The sequence below is a fragment of the Rattus norvegicus genome, chromosome 13, assembly GCF_021556685.1.
Source record: "Rattus norvegicus strain SHRSP/BbbUtx chromosome 13, alternate assembly SHRSP_T2T, whole genome shotgun sequence".
NCBI classification, from domain to species: domain Eukaryota; kingdom Metazoa; phylum Chordata; class Mammalia; order Rodentia; family Muridae; genus Rattus; species Rattus norvegicus.
The window spans coordinates 109220655-109244701 of record NC_141546.1 but is presented as its reverse complement, the minus strand read 5'-3'; the positions used below and the strand labels follow the sequence as shown (position 1 = coordinate 109244701).

Sequence of the window (24047 nt, the reverse complement as noted above, 5' to 3'; positions counted from 1 at the left end):
CTGTAGAGCACAACTCTTAATTTTTGTGTCCATCTACATGATTGCTTCCTCTCTATCTGTGAGTACATGTTGTTCTGTATGTATTTATATTCAGTGTTCTCTCTTTTTACAGTGATAGTGGTTATGTTGGATTAGGATCCATTCTAAAGACCCTAATTTTAGCTTAACTACATCTACAAAAACCTTATTTCCAAATGATAGCACATGGACAGGGAACAGGAGTTTACAGGATCAGTATATCACTTAGGGAACACAACTCAGAAATCTCTCTTTGAATATGTCAAGCGTGAAGTCCTCACAAAGTATGTGCTAATGTTAGTTCTCCTCATTACTCAACACAGAGTGAAATTCTGAATGTTAGTTAAGCTATAGGACATGAACTAAATCTGTGACAGTGATCTCTGACAGTGGCTTGACCATCCTGTAAACCTGTGTGTCAGCACTCCTGTAGACGTGTTTACTTTCAGCCGGATCTGGGTACAGAGGGCTGTGGGACCAGTTCAGCTCTGGGTGCAGGAGAAACAGGAAGGATCTTGTCCCAGATTGCTCCTGGGTTTGTGTGTCCCGAGGCCTTCAGGCAGTCCACTTAGAGCAGAAGAGTTGGTCTTACCTCTGCTCTCAGGTGTGTCAGCGCTCCTGGTGACTGGCTTTCGGCTCTGGGTTCAGGCAGAAACTGGAAGGGTCCTGCCCTTTACTGCTCCTAGATTCCTGTGCCCAGAGCGCATTAGGCAGGTTCTTCTTGGGGCAGGAATATGAGCAGAAGTATTTGTCTCCTCTGAGCTCTCAGGATTGTCTGCACTTCAAGCTTCTTTTATATGTATATATATTTAAAACTTACAATAGTAGGTTTTCTTATGACTTTTTAAAAGGTCTTTAGGTATTACGTTGGTTAGTTGTCAACCTGACACGAACCAGAGACACCCAGTTGAGGAATTGGCTCCATTAGCTTGACCTGTGGGTGTGTCTGTGGGGTATTCACTTGATTAATGATTGATGTGGCGGGTCCAGCCCACAACCCCTGGGCAGCTAGTCCTGAGTTGTGTAGACAAGGTTGAGACTGAACAGTACAGTGTAAGGAACATTCATCTGTAGTCTCTGTTTTAATTCCTGTCTTTAGGTCCTGGTTGGGTTCCTACCCAGACTTGACTTCCCTCAGTGCTGGGCTATAACATGGAAATGTAAGCCTTTCTTTCCCTTATATTTGCTTTTGATCACTGTTTTATCATGGCAGTGGAGACACAGACTAGGACAGTTATCCCTCCCTACATTCTTACTCTACCCTCCAGTTCCCTACCCTACTCACCCTTCTTGTTTCATTATTCCCTTTCTCTCTTCATACTACCATAGTTAAAGGTATCATCGGCTTCAAAATTATTATTACTCTAAGGTATTTTATATAAGCTTTGAAGTAATCACAATTCAACCTTACTAGTTATACAAAGATAAAGTTACCAAACATAACCACTGCCAAAGGAGCATCAAATTACAGAGGAAGAAAATAAGTGAGAAAGAATGGAAACAAAGTAGAAAAATGTCAGGAAACAAAATAATAGGAGTCATCTTTACTTATCTATAATTTGCTTTAAAAGAAAGTTAGCCATATGCTCTAATATGAAAAATATATAGACTTGCTGTATAGATGAAGCAGTATGCAGCTGCCTGTAAAGGACTTAAGGTATAGCTTTAAAGACACATAATCTGAAAGCAAGTGAAGGGAAAACATGTTCCATGAGAGTGGCAAATGGAATAAGGCAGGGGGATCGTTGTTAGACAAAGTGAAAGGCTGTCACAACAGACAGCATCGTAGATGTGTAACGTTTTCTGGGATAAAGTAAAAAAACAGCTTTTACACAAGTAAGGCAATGGCAGACCCAAAAAAAAGGATTCTATCCAAGTCTAGCTTGATGAATCAATGAATTTGTCAGGATTATTTGCAGGAGAATGGTTGTCTCAAAGGCAACTTCAAGCCCCAGCCTTAGCACAGATAACTCAGGAAAAACTACACTCCTGAAATATTCCAACTCCCGGTTAATCTTTCACCTCCTGTAAATCTTACTAGCTCTTAACAGTTATATGTAGTGGAAGCAGGAGGGATTGGTATCTGGATTCTCAGGTAAGGGTCTTCTGACCTTTCTCTTTCCTTCCATAAATGAATGCTGACAGACTTTTCACTATTACCACAGATCTAGCTCTGAGCAGTGTTTTTTGCTTATTTCTGCAGGACCGGGTATCTTATAGGTTACAGCATTACTTGTACTTCATGTTGGTGATGGTCACATTAAGCTCGGGAATTAGCTGCTCTACACTAAAATGGTCAGTTGAGTACAGGGATGTGACAGTTATAAATTCATATTCACATCAGAGCACGTGAATATGTAAAGCAAATGTTAACAGAATTGATGGATGAAATCGATGGCAATACTGTAGTAGTACAGGACTTCAGTACTCCATTTTTAGCAATAAATAGATCATTCATCAAATGAACTCAGTAAAAAAGAAGCAGATATAAATAGAACACAAATAACGGAAGAATATACATTCTTCTCAAGTGTACATAGGACATTCTGTAAGACATGTAAAATATTAGACTACTACCATGCATGTAGTATACAGAAAGAGATTAATGTGTTTCTGTCTCTTCATAATATTAGGAATATCAAAAGCTATTCAATAACAATAAATTCACTAGGTATATGTCATGGTTTCAATGGCAATAACTTGCTAGATAATTCTGTTTTTCTGGGTAACCTTGGCTGAGGTATATTCGATTTTTTGTTTGTTTGTTTCCATCCTAAAAGCTGCCCCCCCTGATTCCCCCTCAGAGACCCTCCTCCCATCCCCCCTTTCCATCTCGTCTGAGAGGACGGCCCCTCTGGGTATGCCCTCACCCTGGCACATCAAGTCCCTGCCAGATTAGGAGTATTCTCTCCCACTGAGGCCAGATAAGGCAGTCCTGTGGGGGAACAGATACCATAGTCAGGCTACAGTTTTAGGGAGAGTCTCTGCCCCAGTTGTTGGGGGGCCCACATGGAGACTGAGCGCACATCTGCTACCTGTGTGTTCTTTGGTTGGTGGCTCAGTCTCTGAGATCTCTCAGGGGTTCAGGTTAGCTGACTCTGTTGGTCTTGTGCGGTTCCCATCCCCTTCAGGGTCTTCAATCTTTTCCCCCAACTGTTACACAAGAGTCGCCTACCTCTGTCCAAGGTTGGGCTGCGGGTATCTGCTTTGTTTCAGTCAGCTGCTGGTTAGAGGGGAGTGGGTGGGAGAGTGAGGAGAATGAGGGCGCAGGGTCAGGTACCTGGAGAGACAGGGGAGAGAACCAGAGGGCCAAAAGAATGAATGAAATCTGCCCCAGGGTAGGGGTGTGTGGGGGAATCTCTAGGAAGTCCCAGAGACCTGGGATGGAGGAGGCGCCTAGGATTCAATGCAGCTGACCTTAGCCTCGATGCAATGGGAACACGGAACTTGGAGAGGCCACCTCCTGTAGCCAGGCAGGACCCCAGTGGAGGGATAAGGACACCAACACACACAAAACTTGGAACACAAAATTTGACCTGTCTAAAAGAAATGCAGGATCAAAGATGGAGCACAGACTGAGGGAATGGCCAAGTCACTGGCCCAGGTGAGAACCCTTCCCTTTGTCGTCACCAATCCCTGACATTATTAATGATTCTCTATTATGCTGGCAGACAAGAGCCTAGCCTAACTATCCTCTGAATATAAAGTCTTTTAAAGAGCAATTGTAATTACTAATGTTAATGTTCACACTGTATATTATATCCCCCTCCCACCATGTGTTCTGGGTACGGTTGCTGCGATGAGACACCATGACCAAAGCAACTTGGAGAGGAAAGAGTCTGGTAGATCTTGACATGATGGCGAATACACAAACCTACATATATAAGATTGTGTAAAGGTCTTTTCTTTTCTGCCAGGTGATGGTGGTGCTAGTTTTTAATCCTAGCACTTGGGAGGCAGGGGCAGGATCTCTGAGTTTGAGGCCATATTGGACTATAGAACAAGTTTGAGGACAGCCAGGGCTACACAGAGAAACCTTGTCTCAAAAAAGCAAAACAAACAAAAGTCTCTTTCTCATAGGAAGAGGAGCAGGTGGAATTTAAATTTAAAACACACCACTTACAGTCGTGTGTACAGAATGATGTGTAGTTATGAGTTGCTGTGAAGTGTAGCACGAATTGTTTTGATTTTTTGATATACTAGACTGTTTGCAGCATGTTAACTGAGTATTGCCAACATTAATTGAGTATTGCTGACATTGAGTTTTGCTGTTTTAAGTATGAAGTCATCTCTTGTTTCAGATTAGAGTTTCTTTGCTGAATCTTGCTGACAAAGCATTCCCTTACCTAGGTATTCACATTAATGCTTGCAAAGTGCGAATGAATTCATATTTGTATAATGTACACAAATACATAAAACATTTCCTTTGCCTTCAGGACGCTTGTAATGTCTTTAAATATAAGACTTATAGGAAATAACTATAATTTACTGCAGATTGTGTAGTAAGATGATAAAAAGAGAAATCTCATTTAGTTAGGAAGGAATGAAGAAGGAAATCAAAAGGCCCAAAAGAAGATTGGAGTTTTTCATTGGCAAGAAAGAAAAATATCCTGAAGCTTCTAAGATAGTGACCCCTGGGAATCGGCAACTCGAGCAGACGGTTACTTATTCCTTAATATTCTTTACTCTGTGTGTAGATACCGCCTCATTGGTTCCTCCTCTGCTATGTGCATAATCTCTGATCAGAGCGTTGCCTGGGATGCCGAGGCACCTATTTGTGAATGTAAGTTCGTTTTTCTTCTATTACTTTTATTGATGTATTTTAAAATTTCTCTTGAATTATATAATTTTTGCAGGACTGAGATTGACCCCAGGGTCTCATGCGTTCTAGGAGGTGCTCTACCACAGACATAAACTTGAAACTTTACAGACTTGGACATGCAAATTTTGGTCCTGCACCCAGCAATTGGCACATTTCTTTTTTTTTTTTTTAACCTTTCTGTATACTCCTGCTATCTATCAACTTAACCAAGTTTTGAAATGTTTGCTTCCTTGGGTCTTTAGTGTATATATTTGTTATAGCCTCCAGTATATGTTGACTACAAGAGATAATATTAGACTCTCAGAGGTCATCTTAAAGCATTTGCTTCAGTTTTTTAAATAAGGCATCATTCGAGTTGAGTATATTGTCCTCCTGGACAATGAACACAGATTTTGTACTTTCTATGAGAGGTGCAGGGCCACTGAAGGAGCTGCTGATGCCGTGGTGAAAGGGTTACGTGTGCTAAGGACTAAGACGTTGTGACTGGGCATTCTTGCTATAGGTCAAGGATAACTGGAGAGAAGGGGTGCAAGTCTGTTTGGGATGCATGAAGAGGGCCACTCTGAGTGTTCTCAGCTTGAGTATTGTATAAAAAGGGAGAGAAAGATATTCCTGGACTGACAGTTAGTACTGTGTGTCTGTGGTTGGGATCAAAAGAGGCAGCAGAATCTGGAAGCTTTCGATCTCTAAAGCAGATGATGATGTCTGCTGATGCATTGTCAGAAAGCTCCTGAACAAGGTAGGAGGCCTAGGGCCAAGGCACCCAAGATTGAGTGTCTCATTGCTCCATGTGTCCCGCAACACAGATGCCGTGATACTGCTCTAAGAAAACAGTGCACTATGGAAAGTGAGGAGGCTGCAGAATATGTTAGAGAATGAAGCCAAAGAAAAATGTCAGCAACAAATTGCCAAAACATATAGGCTGTGCTTGTCTTCTACTTCCAAGTCTGAGTCCAGTCAAAAACCACTCTTTAACAGATAAATGATCAGACTAAAAACAATATTCTCTGATTAAGAAAATTCTCCTTAATTTCTAATTTGCTGAAAGATTTGCCCTTATTGCGTGTTTTAATTATAATTCTACACACATAAAATAATCATCTTTTTTTCTTCCATCTTGTTAATATGTCACCTTGACTTTAAAGGGCTCAACCAACTGAATTTGTAAAATAAAACTATCTTGGTTCTGATGTGTCATATATTATAATTTTCTATATTTGTATGTATTCAGATATATGTGTGATTGCTAATATCTTTTAATCTTAGCATTTTAAAGTAGATTTAATATTTGAAATGAGCTTGTGAAACCCCATTTTGGTCATTGTATCACCCTGTTTAAATATTGCTGAATTCAGTTTTCTAATTTTGTTTAGGATATTTGCATCTATGTTTCAAGAAATACTAGGCTATAATTAGCTTTTTTTTCTGTTAGTATCATTGTCCAGTTTAGGCATCAAGGCTATATTGCCTCATAAAATGTCCTGGACATTAATATTTTCTGTTCTCTAGAATAATTTGTTTAATAATAATAATGTTATTTTGGCTTACATGTTTCAGTGGGTTCAGTAATGGAGTTGTCTAGATCTGAGTGAGGGGAAGTTACTATGGTTATTACATTTTTTTTTTTTTGTTCTTTTTTTTTTTTCGGAGCTGGGGACCAAACCCAGGGCCTTGCGCTTCCTAGGTAAGCGCTCTACCACTGAGCTAAATCCCCAGCCCCGGTTATTACATTTTTAATTGCTGATTTTATTTTCATAATAACTAAAGATAACATTTTATTTAATGTCTTATTGAATTAACTTGGGATAAGTTTTGTTTTTCAAGGCATTTACTCATGTCTTTTTATGTCTTCTTAGTTATCATTATCGTTTCGATGTCTAGAGATTCTGTAGTGATACAAAGTTGAGAGACTGGTTATAACTTCTGTTTCTTTGGTCAGTTTTGCCAGAGATCTATCAATTCTGTTAAGCTTTTCACAAGCCGTCTTTAGCTTTGTTGAGTGTTTCCTAGTGTATGTCTATTTTTTTTTTTTGACTTTTCTTTTTTTGTGTATGTCTATTTTTTTTTTTTTTATTAACTTGAGTATTTCTTATATACATTTCAAGTGTTATTCCCTTTCCCGGTTTCCGGGCAAACATCCCCCTCCCCCCTCCCCTTCCTTATGGGTGTTCCCCTCCCAACCCTCCCCCCATTGCCGCCCTCCCCCCATAGTCTAGTTCACTGGGGGTTCAGACTTAGCAGAACCCAGGGCTTCCCCTTCCACTGGTGCTCTTACTAGGATATTCATTGCTACCTATGAGGTCAGAGTCCAGGGTCAGTCCATGTATAGTCTTTAGGTAGTGGCTTAGTCCCTGGAAGCTCTGGTTGCTTGGCATTGTTGTACATATTGGGTCTCGAGCCCCTTCAAGCTCTTCCAGTTCTTTCTCTGATTCCTTCAACGGGGGTCCTATTCTCAATTCAGTGTTTTGCTGCTGGCATACGCCTCTGTGTTTGCTGTATTCTGGCTGTGTCTCTCGGGAGAGATCTACATCCGGCTCCTGTCGGCCTGCAGTTCTTTGCTTCATCCATCTTGTCTAATTGGATGGCTGTATATGTATGGGCCACATGTGGGGCAGGCTCTGAATGGGTGTTACTTCAGTCTCTGTTTTAATCTTTGCCTCTCCCTTCCCTGCCAAGGGTATTCTTTTTCCTCATTTAAAGAAGGAGTGAAGCATTCACATTTTGATCATCCGTCTTGAGTTTCGTTTGTTCTAGGGATCTAGGGTAATTCAAGCATTTGGGCTAAAAGCCACTTATCAATGAGTGCATACCATGTATGTCTTTCTGTGATTGGGTTAGCTCACTCAGGATGATATTTTCCAGTTCCAACCATTTGCCTACGAATTTCATAAACTCGTTGTTTTTGATAGCTGAGTAATATTCCATTGTGTAGATGTACCACATTTTCTGTATCCATTCCTCTGTTGAAGGGCATCTGGGTTCTTTCCATTTTCTGGCTATTATAAATAAGGCTGCGATGAACATAGTGGAGCACGTGTCTCTTTTATATGTTGAGGCATCTTTTGGGTATATGCCCAAGAGAGGTATAGCTGGATCCTCAGGCAGTTCAATGTCCAATTTTCTGAGGAACCTCCAGACTGATTTCCAGAATGGTTTTACCAGTCTGCAATCCCACCAACAATGGAGGAGTGTTCCTCTTTCTCCACATCCTCGCCAGCATCTGCTGTCACCTGGGTCTTTGATCTTAGCCATTCTCACTGGTGTGAGGTGAAATCTCAGGGTTGTTTTGATTTGCATTTCCCTTATGACTAAAGATGCTGAACATTTCTTTAGGTGTTTCTCAGCCATTCGGCATTCCTCAGCTGTGAATTCTTTGTTTAGCTCTGAACCCCATTTTTTAATAGGGTTATTTGTTTCCCTGCGGTCTAACTTCTTGAGTTCTTTGTATATTTTGGATATAAGGCCTCTATCTGTTGTAGGATTGGTAAAGATCTTTTCCCAATCTGTTGGTTGCCATTTTGTCCTAACCACCGTGTCCTTTGCCTTACAGAAGCTTTGCAGTTTTATGAGATCCCATTTGTCAATTCTTGATCTTAGAGCATAAGCCATTGGTGTTTTGTTCAGGAAATTTTTTCCAGTGCCCATGTGTTCCAGATGCTTCCCTAGTTTTTCTTCTATTAGTTTGAGTGTGTCTGGTTTGATGTGGAGGTCCTTGATCCACTTGGACTTAAGCTTTGTACAGGGTGATAAGGATGGATCGATCTGCATTCTTCTACATGTTGCCCTCCAGTTGAACCAGCACCATTTGCTGAAAATGCTATCTTTTTTCCATTGGATGGTTTTGGCTCCTTTGTCAAAAATCAAGTGACCATAGGTGTGTGGGTTCATTTCTGGGTCTTCAATTCTATTCCGTTGGTCTATCTGTCTGTCTCTGTACCAATACCTTGCAGTTTTTATCACTATTGCTCTGTAATACTGCTTGAGTTCAGGGATAGTGATTCCCCCTGAAGTCCTTTTATTGTTGAGGATAGCTTTAGCTATCCTGGGTTTTTTGTTATTCCAGATGAATTTGAAAATTGTTCTGTCTAACTCTTTGAAGAATTGGATTGGTATTTTGATGGGGATTGCATTGAATCTGTAGATCGCTTTTGGTAAAATGGGCATTTTTACTGTATTAATCCTGCCAATCCATGAGCATGGGAGATCTTTCCATCTTCTGAGGACTTCTTCAATTTCTTTCTTCAGAGTCTTGAAGTTCTTATTGTACAAATCTTTTACTTGCTTGGTTAAAGTCACACCGAGGTACTTTATATTATTTGGGTCTATTATGAAGGGTGTCGTTTCCCTAATTTCTTTCTCGGCTTGTTTCTCTTTTGTATAGAGGAACGCAACTGATTTATTTGAGTTAATTTTATACCCAGCCACTTTGCTGAAGTTGTTTATCAGCTTTAGTGGTTCTCTGGTGGAACTTTTGGGATCACTTAAATATACTATCATGTCATCTGCAAATAGTGATATTTTGACTTCTTCTTTTCCGATCTGTATCCCCTTGATCTCCTTTTGTTGTCTGATTGCTCTGGCTAGAACTTCAAGAACTATATTGAATAAGTAGGGAGAGAGTGGGCAGCCTTGTCTAGTCCCTGATTTTAGTGGGATTGCTTCAAGTTTCTCTCCATTTAGTTTAATGTTAGCAACTGGTTTGCTGTATATGGCTTTTACTATGTTTAGGTATGGGCCTTGAATTCCTATTCTTTCCAGGACTTTTATCATGAAGGGGTGTTGAATTTTGTCAAATGCTTTCTCAGCATCTAATGAAATGATCATGTGGTTCTGTTCTTTCAGTTTGTTTATATGATGGATCACGTTGATGGTTTTCCGTATATTAAACCATCCCTGCATGCCTGGGATGAAGCCTACTTGATCATGGTGGATGATTGTTTTGATGTGCTCTTGGATTCGGTTTGCCAGAATTTTATTGAGTATTTTTGCGTCGATATTCATAAGGGAAATTGGTCTGAAGTTCTCTTTCTTTGTTGTGTCTTTGTGTGGTTTAGGTATAAGAGTAATTGTGGCTTCGTAGAAGGAATTCGGTAGTGCTCCATCTGTTTCAATTTTGTGGAATAGTTTGGATAATATTGGTATGAGGTCTTCTATGAAGGTTTGATAGAATTCTGCACTAAACCCGTCTGGACCTGGGCTCTTTTTGGTTGGGAGACCTTTAATGACTGCTTCTATTTCCTTAGGAGTTATGGGGTTGTTTAACTGGTTCATCTGTTCCTGATTTAACTTCGATACCTGGTATCTGTCTAGGAAATTGTCCATTTCCTGAAGATTTTCAAGTTTTGTTGAATATAGGTTTTTATAGTAAGATCTGATGATTTTTTGAATTTCCTCTGAATCTGTAGTTATGCCTCCCTTTTCATTTCTGATTTTGTTAATTTGGACGCACTCTCTGTGTCCTCTCGTTAGTCTGGCTAAGGGTTTATCTATCTTGTTGATTTTCTCAAAGAACCAACTGTTGGTTCTGTTGATTCTTTCTATGGTCCTTTTTGTTTCTACTTGGTTGATTTCAGCTCTGAGTTTGATTATTTCCTGCCTTCTACTCCTCCTGGGTGTATTTGCTTCTTTTTGCTCTAGAGCTTTTAGGTGTGCTGTCAAGCTGCTGACATATGCTATTTCCTGTTTCTTTCTGCAGGCACTCAGCGCTATGAGTTTTCCTCTTAGCACAGCTTTCATTGTGTCCCATAAGTTTGGGTATGTTGTATCTTCATTTTCATTATATTCTAAAAAGTTTTTAATTTCTTTCTTTATTTCTTCCTTGACCAGGTTATCATTGAGTAGAGCATTGTTCAATTTCCACGTATATGTGGGCATCCTTCCCTTATTGTTATTGAAGACCAGTTTTAGGCCGTGGTGGTCCGATAGCACGCATGGGATTATCTCTATCTTTCTGTACCTGTTGAGGCCCGTTTTTTGACCAATTATATGGTCAATTTTGGAGAAAGTACCATGAGGAGCTGAGAAGAAGGTATATCCTTTTGCTTTAGGATAGAATGTTCTATAAATATCCGTTAAGTCCATTTGGCTCATGACTTCTCTTAGTCTGTCGACATCACTGTTTAATTTCTGTTTCCATGATCTGTCCATTGATGAGAGTGGGGTGTTGAAGTCTCCCACTATTATTGTGTGAGGTGCAATGTGTATTTTGAGCTTTAGTAAGGTTTCTTTTACGTATGTAGGTGCCCTTGTATTTGGGGCATAGCTATTTAGGATTGAGAGTTCATCTTGGTGGATTTTTCCTTTGATGAATATGAAGTGTCCTTCCTTATCTTTTTTGATGACTTTTAGTTGAAAATTGATTTTATTTGATATTAGAATGGCTACTCCAGCTTGCTTCTTCTGACCATTTGCTTGGAAAGTTGTTTTCCAGCCTTTCACTCTGAGGTAGTGTCTGTCTTTGTCTCTGATGTGTGTTTCCTGTAGGTAGCAGAATGCATGGTCCTCGTTGTGTATCTAGTTTGTTAATCTATGTCTTTCTATTGGGGAGTTGAGGCCATTGATATTGAGAGATATTAAGGAATAGTGATTATTGCTTCCCGTTATATTCATATTTGGATGTGATGTTATGTTTGTGTGCTTTCATTCTCTTTGTTTTGTTGCCAAGACGATTAGTTTCTTGCTTCTTCTAGGGTATAGCTTGCCTCCTTATGTTGGGCTTTACCATTTATTATCCTTTGTAGTGCTGGATTTGTGGAAAGATATTGTGTAAATTTGGTTTTGTCATGGAATATCTTGGTTTCTCCATCAATGTTAATTGAGAGTTTTGCTGGATACAGTAACCTGGGCTGGCAATTGTGTTCTCTTAGGGTCTGTATGACATCAGTCCAGGATCTTCTGGCCTTCATAGTTTCTGGCGAGAAGTCTGGTGTGATTCTGATAGGTCTCCCTTTATATGTTACTTGACCTTTTTCCCTTACTGCTTTTAATATTCTTTCTTTATTTTGTGCGTTTGTTGTTTTGACAATTATGTGACGGGAGGTGTTTCTTTTCTGGTCCAATCTATTTGGAGTTCTGTAGGCTTCTTGTATGTCTACGGGTATCTCTTTTTTTAGGTTAGGGAAGTTTTCTTCTATGATTTTGTTGAAGATATTTACTGGTCCTTTGAGCTGGGAGTCTTCACTCTCTTCTATACCTATTATCCTTAGGTTTGATCTTCTCATTGAGTCCTGGATTTCCTGTATGTTTTGGACTAGTAGCTTTTTCCGCTTTACATTATCTTTGACAGTTGAGTCAATGATTTCTATGGAATCTTCTGCTCCTGAGATTCTCTCTTCCATCTCTTGTATTCTGTTGGTGAAGCTTGTATCTACAGCTCCTTGTCTCTTCTTTTGGTTTTCTATATCCAGGGTTGTTTCCATGTGTTCTTTCTTGATTGCTTCTATTTCCATTTTTAATTCCTTCAACTGTTTGATTGTGTTTTCCTGGAATTCTTTCAGGGATTATTGTGTCTCCTCTCTATGGGCTTCTACTTGTTTATTTATGTTTTCCTGGAATTCTTTCAGGCATTTTTGCGATTCCTCTCTGTAGGCTTCTACTTGTTCTCTAAGGGAGTTCTTCACGTCTTTCTTGAAGTCCTCCAGCATCATGATCAAATATGATTTTGAAACTAGATCTTGCTTTTCTGGTGTGTTTGGATATTCCATGTTTGTTTTGATGGGAGAATTGGGCTCCGATGGTGCCATGTAGTCTTGGTTTCTGTTGCTTGGGTTCCTGCGCTTGCCTCTCGCCATCAGATTATCTCTAGTGTTACTTTGTTCTGCTATTTCTGACAGTGGCTAGACTGTCCTATAAGCCTGTGTGTCAGGAGTGCTGTAGACCTGTTTTCCTCTCTTTCAGTCAGTTATTGGGACAGAGTGTTCTGCTTTCCGGCGTGTAGTTTTTCCTCTCTACAGGTCTTCAGCTGTTCCTGTGGGCCTGCGTCTTGAGTTCACCAGGCAGCTTTCTTGCAGCAGAAAGGTTGGTCTTACCTGTGGTCCCGGGGCTCAAGTTCGCTCGTGGGGTGCTGCCCACGGGCTCTCTGCAGCGGCAGCAACCAGGAAGACCTGTGCCGCCCCTTCCGGGAGCTTTAGTGCACCAGGGTTCCAGATGGTCTTTGGCTTTTTCCTCTGGCGTCCGAGATGTGTGTGCAGAGAGCAGTCTCTTCTGGTTTCCCAGGCTTGTCTGCCTCTCTGACGGTTCAGCTCTCCCTCCCACGGGATTTGGGTGCAGAGAACTGTTTATCCGGTCTGTTTCCTTCAGATTCTGGTGGTGTCTCAGGCAGGGGTCCTGCCGCTCCTGGGCCCTCCCCCACGGGAGCCCAGAGGCCTTATACAGTTTCCTCTTGGGCCAGGGATGTGGGCAGGGGTGAGCAGTGTTGGTGGTCTCTTCCGCTCTGCAGCCTCAGGAGTGCCCACCTGACCAGGCGGTTGGGTCTCTCTCTCACAGGGTCTGGGGGTGTATGTCTATTTTTAATTTTCATTCCTGCATGTTATTTTCTTTCTTTCATTTGCTTTTACCTCAACTTTACGTACTTCTCTGCTCAATTGATTGACATGGCTAATAAGATACTTTGTTTTAAACTTTTACTTTTTATGATGCACGTTTAAATCTATACATTCGGTTCAAACTGTTTTATTTACCTTCATGTTTTTCTTGTCTATTACTACTGTGCACAAAAGTTGTCTGACAGATAGGCTAATTACAAGTGTGATACTTAATTTCTAAACACTGTGAGATTTTCCAATTTATCATTTTTTACTGGTTTACTTTGAAACATACTGAGTCCTATTTTACGGCTCAGAATAGAGACAATTTTGATAATGTTCTTAAAAAGATTGGATAGTGGTTTTATGTAATTTTTTATAAATGTGATTTAGAAAAATGATTTAGAATAAATTTTTATTTTCCTGTATTTTTCCCTTAGTTTCTGATGGGAGTATATAAAGTATGTATATATATATATATATATATATATATATATATATATATATATTCATTCTCTAAGGTTTATATAACAAGTTATTGCAAACTTGGTAGCTTAAGGAAGAGGGATTTATTATCCTTTAGTTTGATGGTCAAAATGCTCAATTCACGTTATCAGTAATATGCTTGGTTTCTTCTGGAAGCCAAGAGAGAGAATCTATTTTTTTTTCTTCTACTTTTATGGTTTATGACATCATTCTCTGTCTCCTTGTCACATTATCTTCTCTGTATTGTTCTTTTTTCATTTGTTAGACAATATTAGTTTCTATAATCAAACCCACAATAGCTAAAATCTTACATATTTAATTCAGTGTACTACCCTTGGACACATAAGAAAGCATTAAGTTTTTTATTTTTAAACTGATACGGCTGTTGAAAGGTGTAGCCCCGGCTAGCTTCAGACTAACCTGTCATCTGTCCTCCACCTCTTCAGAGTATCTTACTGTCATGTGTCATCACCGTGCACCTCTAAATTCTGTCTGTTATAAAGACAATGCGTGCCCTTGTCTAAGATAAACTGTGCCTTCCCCGTGTCCCCAGTACCACAAACAACTGCAACTGTGTGACTCCATTGCTTCCCGCCAATTTCTTTTTCATGTTACTTCTTCATGCTTCACAAGAAATGGGATTATTTCTATGGAAAAAAAATGTTTATCTTGCAATGAATTATGCTGCCTTATCATCCATTTTGAATATAACAGCCTTATTTGGCCACAGTTTACTGTCCGTGGTTTAAGTTACCCATGACCAACCAGCCCAAAACATCTTAGATATAAAATTTTAGAAATAAATAATTTTTAAGTTTTAAGTTATGCATCATCGTAAAGAGTGTGACCAACTCTTAGGCTGTCTTTTTCCATTCAGCACTATCCCACTGAGGGTGAAATGATCTTTTTCAGTATATCTATTTATGCTGCAGATTCAGTAGCCATCCCATTTGTCAGGCTACTCTAGGTATCTAGTGCTTGTGTTTGAATAGTTCTTAGACAGCAGCCTAGTGCTAGACAATCGGCCATTCACTTCATTTCGTCATACAGACATTCAGTAGTTATACATCCCAAAAGAAGATGAATAAAGCATATTAAGATTTTAGTGAAAGATGCCGTATTTATATAGCTTACTACAGTGTAGCTATCATTCTTCTATTTAGTATAATTTTACTGTGTGAAATTTATAGATTAAATATTATCATAGTGCCTGATAGTAGCCGCGTTTTCAGCCATCTCCAGCAGTTTTGGAGTGTATCCCCATGGATGATTGGAACGTACTTTATAGCTTTCTCATACCAGAAGTAGTAAATTAGTACTTTTGAAGGGAATTCTTGTTCTGCTTTTTTCTGGCTTCTTCATTGTGGTCGTTATAGATATCTGAATCATATAGCCACACCCTGGTGACTACTTTTCCATGGGACAGCTAAAGAAAAGACACTGAATAGTTCTTCTGACCCCACATCTTACAGCAGTTCTACGTGTGTGAATTCATACCTGCTTTCACTGAGCCCACTAACTAATGGACGTTTACCTGGCTAACTGACTGGGATTCTAATAGAGATTCATCCCATAGGTTTCTCTCTGGCCTTCTCACACAGACAGACCTCTGTGACTTCATGTGTTCCATGTACTCTTAGAGCAAGCAGAAAACAAAATACTTTCTATCTTGTTTCTGATCTACTCATTGAATGTGATAAGTTAAACTTTGCTCCCACACAGCTATAATGTCTCTCCTTGCTGTGGCTCTATCAGTTCTATATGAAACTCTCATTCTTCGGCCTGAAAAACTATTTTGGCATTCCTTTGTATTTTATAAATCTGGAACTTTCATTGTTGAAACATTTTCTCCTTTGTTTCCTTTTATTTATTGTCTTTGCTTCATGGCTGTTATAAAGGATGGTAGAATTAGATTTTATATCTTTGTGATGTGTCTAGATGAAGAATTATTTGAACATTGTTGTTCCAGTTTATACATCTTTTTGAATCTACAATTCTGTGATATCTTTTGTCAGACTTAGAAAGTTTTTAGTTATTCTTCAATGTTGTGCTTATTTTATCCCTCCATTCTCTCTGTGTAATGTCATGTGAGTGTATGTCATTCCTTTATATCATAGTTCCTGCTACTACTGCTGCTTATTTTAAAAAACAAACAAATTCAGGAGACAGATTACTGGAGATCATTTTATTTAAGCTTGGGTTTGGGGAAAAACGGGATAGAAGTTATGCTCCTGATAGCACAATACATACAACTTCTCGAAGTAGAAAAGAGAGTTTATTTTGGAGCCAAACATGAATGGCCATGACTGGGGAACACAGATTTCGGTTGCCCCAAATTCCATGATCTAATATGGCAACATTTGATGAAGTTGTCAATGCATAAGCTACAGATCTTATTTTAAAGGGAGCAAGAGATAATTTATCTGGGAGCTATTTCTAAGTGACTATATATGGCCCAGTATAAGAGATTTAGATTTTGCCAAATTCCATGCTTCAGTGTGGAAGCAGTTTCATGAAGTTTTATATTTTTCCAGAAAAAAGGAAGTATTAAATCAAGTCAAATTTAAAGTAAATTATTGGGTATGTTAGATAGGGAGTTAAAATGAGATGGGAAGAGCTTTTCTATTGACCTAAGATGATAACATTCTTGGCTTTTGGGCTGGTGGCAGCTAATGGAATGCTAAGTTAATAGATTCCAGAAAGCTTCTTTCTATTAGCCACAAGATGTTAGTAGGGAAAGAATGGATGTTCTGGAGGGCTAGAACGAGCCCACAGTAGGTAGGTAAGTAGCCTCTGGACTTGCAATACTCCAATTTCTTCAGTACTGGAATTCTAATCATTGAACCAGTCTCTGTATAAACAGCTTCTTTTCAGGAAATTTCTCTCAAAAAGTTTCTATATTAAAAAAATAAGGAAAGTTCTAATCAAGGCACTTTTAAAATTCATTGGTGGAAATATTAAGTAGATGGGCTTGAAGCAAAGCAGAGAAACTTCTATAGACCTCAGATGCTGTCTGATGATATTCTTAGCCTTTTGTTAGTAGAAACCAGGGTTATGTTAAGTTAATATGCCACAGAAGAGGGTGAGGAATGGCTAGACAAATTGTTAGTTAGACTCTGAATCTGTAAAATTGTGAGGTACAGACACCTTCCAGCCTACCCCCTTACCTGGATAAAACGATTAGCCAGACACTGAGACTATCCACGAGACAGAAGTAATCTCCAGAGAACCATCTTGCTGTCTCACACAGTAAGGACTTCTTCAGACCATCTTGTAAAGCCAGGGCTGAGGCAGTGGTCAATGAGAGGAGACTGTACCTAGAACAGGTAGGACCATGGCTGCTCGACTGTAAATAACTCTTGCCGTTTGTCCCAATTCTTACTCTATTTAAACCTGAAGCTTCTGCCAGTACTCAGAAGGCAAACTTTGGGGTCAGTGGACCACCCTTTCTGTTTTATTTGTTCATTTTAAATAACTGTCCTTCTTGTACTTTTTAACCATTTCCTTAATTGGCATCCTGGGCCCTGGTGGCTACACCCCTACTATACTGTACCTATGTGATTCAGCCTGCTAGAGTCCTGGTATAACAACAGATCAGACTGAGTTACAGAGAGAAAGTGACTGAAGGTTTGGACGATTTTTCTGTTAAGGGGAATAAGCTGGGTTAGGCAGACTCTGATTGATAACCATGCTTGTGTGAAGAGATGAGCAAAGGAGTCAACTTAAAGGAGTCAGGCACAAAATTAGTGAAGTCAGTTGCTTATCAGTATAATGATACAATTGAGATACTTAGCTTCTATGATAAAGTATTTATTTCAGCTTACAGTTTTGAGGGTCCAGTTCTACTGCTCAGGGCCTCTGCTGAGGCAGCACCTCATAGCAGGAGCACATGGAGGACCAATACTACGAATAACAAAAGCTAATGAGCCAAAGCACAGAGAGGAAGAGTCCCACCTCTCCTTAAGGCCACACCCTCACCGAGGCCCCTCCTCCTATTGCCCTCTTGCCATCAGTAGACCAAGCCTTTGGTACATTGAATTGTGGGAACATTACCCATATTTAAAACACAGCAATAACCCACACTCCAGACATTAGTTTTCTTTATTCTGTGAGGCTCCTGGACACTGGCCAAATCACACTATTTTGATTCAATCTCAGGAACTTTAATTTTTCTTGACTATCTACAGGACTTGACGATTTCCAACCTTTGAGATAGTAAGTGTCAGTCATCATTGATTCTAAGAGTACAGTTCTTTCCAAGGTACTACCAGAACTTCCTTGTTTAGGAGGCCCTGGACTCCAGCTTTTTTTATCCTTTGATTTGTTAAGACCACCACAAACTCAATAGATTCTTCGTCCCTCTTACTGGTTTGACTCCCTCATCCCCAAGAACAGTAGCCCAGTACAAATCACTTTCATTTTAAGAATAGGGGTTTTTGTAAATTAGTTCATAAAATTCATCTTATATTAATTTGAGGTTTCTGTCCTTTACATGTCTCAAAGTACTTGAAATTATATTTAGAATTATGTATTACTTGAAAATTGACAGAATTTGGTGGGGTTGTATTCTTAAGAGTTATTGGTCAAATTTATCTTTACATATTTTGCATGAATATTAATGGTCTATATTTTCACTTAGGCATTACATTTTCAAAATGCTTAATGCAGAGTAATCTACAGTTTCACCAATTTTCTTGTATTTGCAGGCATATTCCAATTGTATTTTGTACTTCTATCCATTTCTGTTTCATTTGCCTTTTATTTTTTCTTAGTGAATATTATTTTTTAAATACTTCCTTTCAGTTAACAACAAATTTTGAAATTATAGGCAGGAAGAAAAATCTAGAAGCTAATATAAACTTTCTAGTATGATCCAAGAGTTATTTCAGATGAAAAGGTCAGCTTTATGAGTTTATAGGAAATAAGTAGGAAAGTCAGAGCATATGTTACTGTGTGAATCTAAACGGCAACATTTTAAAGTTCACCTGCAAGTCAATAAATATTAAAGGCAAATAATAAGTGTAACTATTTTCAGTTCAGTGATTCACTGGGTTTAATCTGCTTTTTTTTGCCCAGCAATTCCTTGTGAGATACCCCCAAGCATTCCCAATGGAGATTTCTTCAGTCCTAACAGAGAAGATTTTCATTATGGAATGGTAGTTACCTACCAGTGCAACACTGATGCGAGAGGGAAGAAGCTCTTTAACCTGGTGGGTGAGCCCTCCATACACTGTACCAGCATCGATGGTCAAGTTGGAGTCTGGAGTGGCCCTCCTCCTCAGTGCATTGAACTCAACAAATGTACTCCTCCCCATGTTGAAAATGCAGTCATAGTGTCTAAAAACAAAAGCTTGTTTTCCTTAAGGGATATGGTGGAGTTTAGATGTCAGGATGGCTTTATGATGAAAGGAGACAGCAGTGTGTATTGTCGATCCCTAAACAGATGGGAGCCTCAGTTACCAAGCTGCTTCAAGGGTAAGTCTGACCTGGGCTTCGAAGTGTGCAATGCCATGGAATTGGGACTGGGGATAGGGTTGGTTCTGGATGAGGGAATAAAGTGAACAGGTTGAATGAGTAAATTTTCTTGGAAGGGAATATGAAATCAAGAAGGGATATGTTTGTGTGGGTGCTCAAGCACCCTTATAAGCACATCCACTCAAATTGAGAAGCAGGGCTAAATGTGAGCAAGGATTGTGATACATCCTGGGAATTCTCATACACTGAAGTTCTTTTCATGTGTGGCAGTGTCCAGCTCCCATCAGCTGTTCCTAATGTGCATATCAGCTGTGCATGTATTTACTGATATGAAGCGAGTGATCCGTGGGCAGTTACATTTAATGTATGCATATTTAATTTATAAAACAAAGCTGTGGAGTAGTTAACTATTTTTCCATATTCAGGCTTAGAGGCTAGATAATTTTCCAAGATGATATAGATACTAACTTGCAGAGCGAAGATTAGAATCTACGTCTGCTTATCTGCCAGGTTTTTCGAAGAACAAAGGCTTTCCTGTAGAAAATGGGTTATAAAGATGTTAGGTCAGGAAGAGTAAGAGGCGGAAAGCAGTGTTGCTAAGGATTAGGGAGCTACTGTTACTATAGAAATGGGCGTACACAGTTGGCCCTGCCCTGCTTGATACTGTCACTCTCTGTCAGCCAGACTGTGTGGTGTGCTTCCAGAATAGAGCCAGTCCTTGCTGGTCATTGGTGTTACTAGAATCTGAGAACCTACTGCTCACTTGCGTGGCATCAAGGCTGTCTCAAATGAAGCTTTTCCTGAATACATACAGGTCTCTATAACATCTCTTGTCCCTCAGTTTGATATATGTGCTTCCAGGTAGCAGAACTTAATTAGAGCCCTTAGAGCTTTGTTTTTTAACCTGTGGGTTGAGACCACTTTGGCAAGTCTCTTTCTCTAACAGTATTTGCATTGTAATTCAATAACAGTACCAAAATTACAGTTTTGAGGTAGCAACCAAGATAATTTTATGGCTGGGGTCACCGCTGCATGAGCAACTGTACTAACGTGTCACAACCATTAGGAAGGTTGGGAACCACTTCCCTAGAGCAAAGAAATTGTAGTTTTCATGCTTCCTCCCATAACAGTGAAAAGGTAATATATAGCAAGAGGTGGGAATCAACATAAATTTAATCAGCCTAGTCTTTAAATATAACAGCATAATCTAGTAATCAAAGATGAGCCCTCAAAGGAAATAATTTATTGTAGACCAGTATCCCATTTTTAACTGGAGAAATCTCAAGGTTAGAGAGAATTGACTTGAAATGAGGTTTTGGATTGTTATTGTTTTTGTTGTTGTTGTGGTATTTGTTTTGTTGTGCAGTGTGTGTGTGTGTGTGTGTGTGTGTGTGTACACATGCGCACACGTGTATACGTGTGTGAGACAGAGACAGGGAGCTTTCCCCTTTTTGCAACTTAATGCAGTTGTGCTAAGACTCTCATATATCCTCACTCTCTGAATTCAAAAACATTGCTTAAAGAGAGGCTGGACCCAGGCCTATTAGAACACTGCATATATAGTGCATGCTTTCATTATGATAAACTGGAGGGCTTTTTCTTTTTTTTGTAAAGTTTTTTTACAGTCCAGTCATTATCCCCCTCTTGGTCTGCCCTCTGGCTGTTCCTCATCCTATATAACCCTCCCTGGGGCCTCAAGTCTCTCGAGGGTTAGGTGCATCTTCTCTCACTGAGAGCAGTCCAGGCAGCCCTCTGTCCCGGGCCTCATATCACTTGGGGTATGCTCAGTGAAACTGGAGTATTTTTAAAAAAGGTTTTGTTCATCTATCTTCTGAATGGAGTGAAAACAATGACTGTATAGCACTGGCTTTGTAGGGCCGCAAAGAGAGGCATCTCTCTAGTAGCCCAGGCCAGGTCCTTGGCAAAGCAGGATTCAGAGGAGGTCAGAACAGAAACTTGTTAGCACCATGGTGGTTGTTCATTAGGAAATATGTCAGAACATTGAGATTCCTCTTACAGTCTAAAGTGTGAAGCTAAACATTGGTAATGCCTTTCTATAAAGGTAGTATGGGAATCTAAAGTAAACCATCGATCTTCATTTTGTGTAGGGTGAGTAGAAATGGGAAGTGTAGCCAGGCAGTAGTGGTTCACACATTTAATCCCAGTGGATCTCTGTGCGTTAGAGGCCAGCTTGCTCTACACAGCTAATTCCAGGATAGCCAAAGCTACACAAAGAAATCCTGTCTCAAAAAACAAAACAAAACAAAACAAAACTCTATATTGGAAGGGTTGTAACCCTAGTGTACACCTTACAGATAAAATAGTAAATTCAAGATTTATCGACCATAGTCACAGTGTGCGTACTGCATTGTCACTTTTGGCCAAAAAGTCATTTTGACATATGTAAATCAGGCTGTTTTTGCTTTCTTCTTTCTTTTCCCACATACAGACTGTAGTTATGATCCTTTAGCATCTGTGATCCAGTTTACGACTGAGAGAAATTGTTTCCATGCCTGAAACTTTCTTTCCTCCTCAATATGTCAGCTGCACCAAAATCCAATACTTGGATTATACCCCCAAAGAAAGATCAGTTTTCTCCAAGCAGAAAGTGCTCTACTGTTGTGAGCCAGGCCACACTGTCCTTTGGGCTGATTCTCTGCATTGCAGAGTCCTGTGCCCCCGACGTGTGCAGGTCCCAAGGCTGCCATCTTGCTTGACATATATGGCTTATGTTTTTATTCACCATACACTGCTGTTATTTCTGTTTGGCTTTTTTATTTTTCTCCAGTGAAATCCTGTGGTGCTTTCCTGGGTGAGCTTCCTAATGGGCATGTATTCGTTCCACAAAATCTTCAACTCGGGGCCAAAGTGACCTTTGTTTGTAATACAGGGTGAGTGCAAGCAGACCTAATCTGTTGGACATTAACGAGTCTGTTGGAACAAGTCTGAACTTGTCCACATTATGAGAAGGTTGGCATGGAGAAGACACAACTTCTAGTATTGTATATAGGAAAGACTGATGACTGGTAGAATTCATAAAATGAAATATGAAGGGAAAACTGGAATGTTTATTAAATGACAGATTCAAAAACAAATATAACTACTGGTTTTAAATATATAGGTAATTACTAAGTGAAAAACTCATTTTCTAAATAGAGAATAACACTAGTAATTTTGAGAAAAATTATATATTACAGAAAGTTTATGTAAATAACAATACATTGAACAGTCATTTTCAGAAAAAAATCCTCAATAATAGAATTTATAGGAGCAACAAAAAAAATAAGGTGCAGGATTAAAAAACCTACTACGTATACTTGATCAGTAATTGGCTATGAGCTCTGAAATGCTGACTGATACTGACATTTTAGGTGAGGCCATAAACATGCTTGACAGCAGCCTCTATGAAGCTACCAGCCATGGACAACACAGAATCTGCTCTTCAGTGCTGCATAGAATTCTTGGCAGGCACCAAATACCAGGAACATGAAAGATTTAGGAGAGCATGAGAGTTTAACATCCTTTGAGAATTTTGGATGACTTTTTACAAAAATTGGCTTTTTCCCCTTTCAATTTTCTCTCTAGTCCCAATGCTTCAAAAGGCAAAACAAACAAAATAGCAACCCCCCCACCACAAACAATACATTTTAAGTCTCTGATATGCCATATGCTTATACTAAATAAGTCATCTGCGTCTCTGAATTACCCAGAAAAACATGATATTTTTCCGTAGCTCAGCATGCCATTCTAAGGTAGGCAACAACCACAGGTATTGAGACATACCAGTCTCTGTATCCTGCTGGTTACCTCTGCTTCTTCAGTGCTAGAGTTGGCGAGGTGTTACCTTGGCAGAGTAGTTTTACAGTTGGGTACCGTACTTCCTGCAGTATGATCGGGTGTCTGAGTTAGAGTCCAGGGTCTGGCTGTGCCCTGACTGCCTTCAGTGTCAGCTGGGAGTGTTATATAACAAGTCCCGTTGCTTCGCAATTCTGTTTTACCCACCAGCTAGAAGCTGTGGTAATTGAATGGCTTTACAGCCACACATCCCTTCCACCTCCTGGTTTCATATCCTCAAAATCCTCAGATGCTTTTTTGGCTAGACCTGGGAATTCATTTTACAGCCCACTACCCATTTCTTCCTTAGGTATCAATTAAAAGGCAATTCTTCTAGTCATTGTGTTCTTGATGGAGTGGAAAGCATTTGGAATAGCAGCGTTCCTGTGTGTGAACGTGAGTACATAGAGTAAGACTTTAATCTAGTTGTTCACCCTAACTTTTTATACTTTAACCCACACCCTCCCTGATAGTGTTTTTTCTATATTCTAGTCTGATATAGTGACAGAAATTGATTACACTAATAAAATTTTGTTTTGAATCAAAGTGAGTATCTCCTTGCTTTAGAATCTCTTTGATTAGCATCAATCATTCTGAATTCTGTATTATATGTGATATTTCCTAATTAGAAAAAGTGTATGTCCAGGAGTCCGGGGTGTGTCCATATCTTCAGCACAATGATAAACGCCGGGAAGTTCAGGACAGGACTTAAAGCTGTGGGGAAGAACTATGAAAACATGAGTTCGAAACATATACTTTCTAAACTATTTAAAATATAAGGATACAATATGAGCTGTATAATGAGCTCCACATAAGCCAAGCTGTCAGAAAAATACTGAGGAAGGAGATACAAGATACTTGAACTGGTGATCCCAGGAGATCTCACCCAG

General features: G+C 39.5%; 1 protein-coding gene across 13 annotated transcripts in view; it reads left to right on the top strand.

The window, feature by feature from the left end:
- Positions 1–24047, top strand: part of Cr1l (complement C3b/C4b receptor 1 like) — a 53819-nt gene that overhangs the window by 5337 nt on the left and 24435 nt on the right. For 7 of the 13 annotated variants that reach the window (XR_015635355.1, XM_087581484.1, XM_087581479.1 and 4 more), the window contains exons 4-7: positions 4716–4801; positions 18925–19323; positions 22112–22214; positions 23468–23553. Coding sequence is in view for 12 of the 13 variants with exons in the window: in XM_087581484.1 (XP_087437610.1) it covers positions 4716–4801; positions 18925–19323; positions 22112–22214; positions 23468–23553 (674 nt within the window). In the remaining variant the exon portion in view is untranslated. The remainder of the gene's footprint in view (positions 1–4715; positions 4802–18924; positions 19324–22111; positions 22215–23467; positions 23554–24047) is intronic. The other 6 variants (XM_087581488.1, XM_087581485.1, XM_087581487.1 and 3 more) reach the window with 1 other exon arrangement.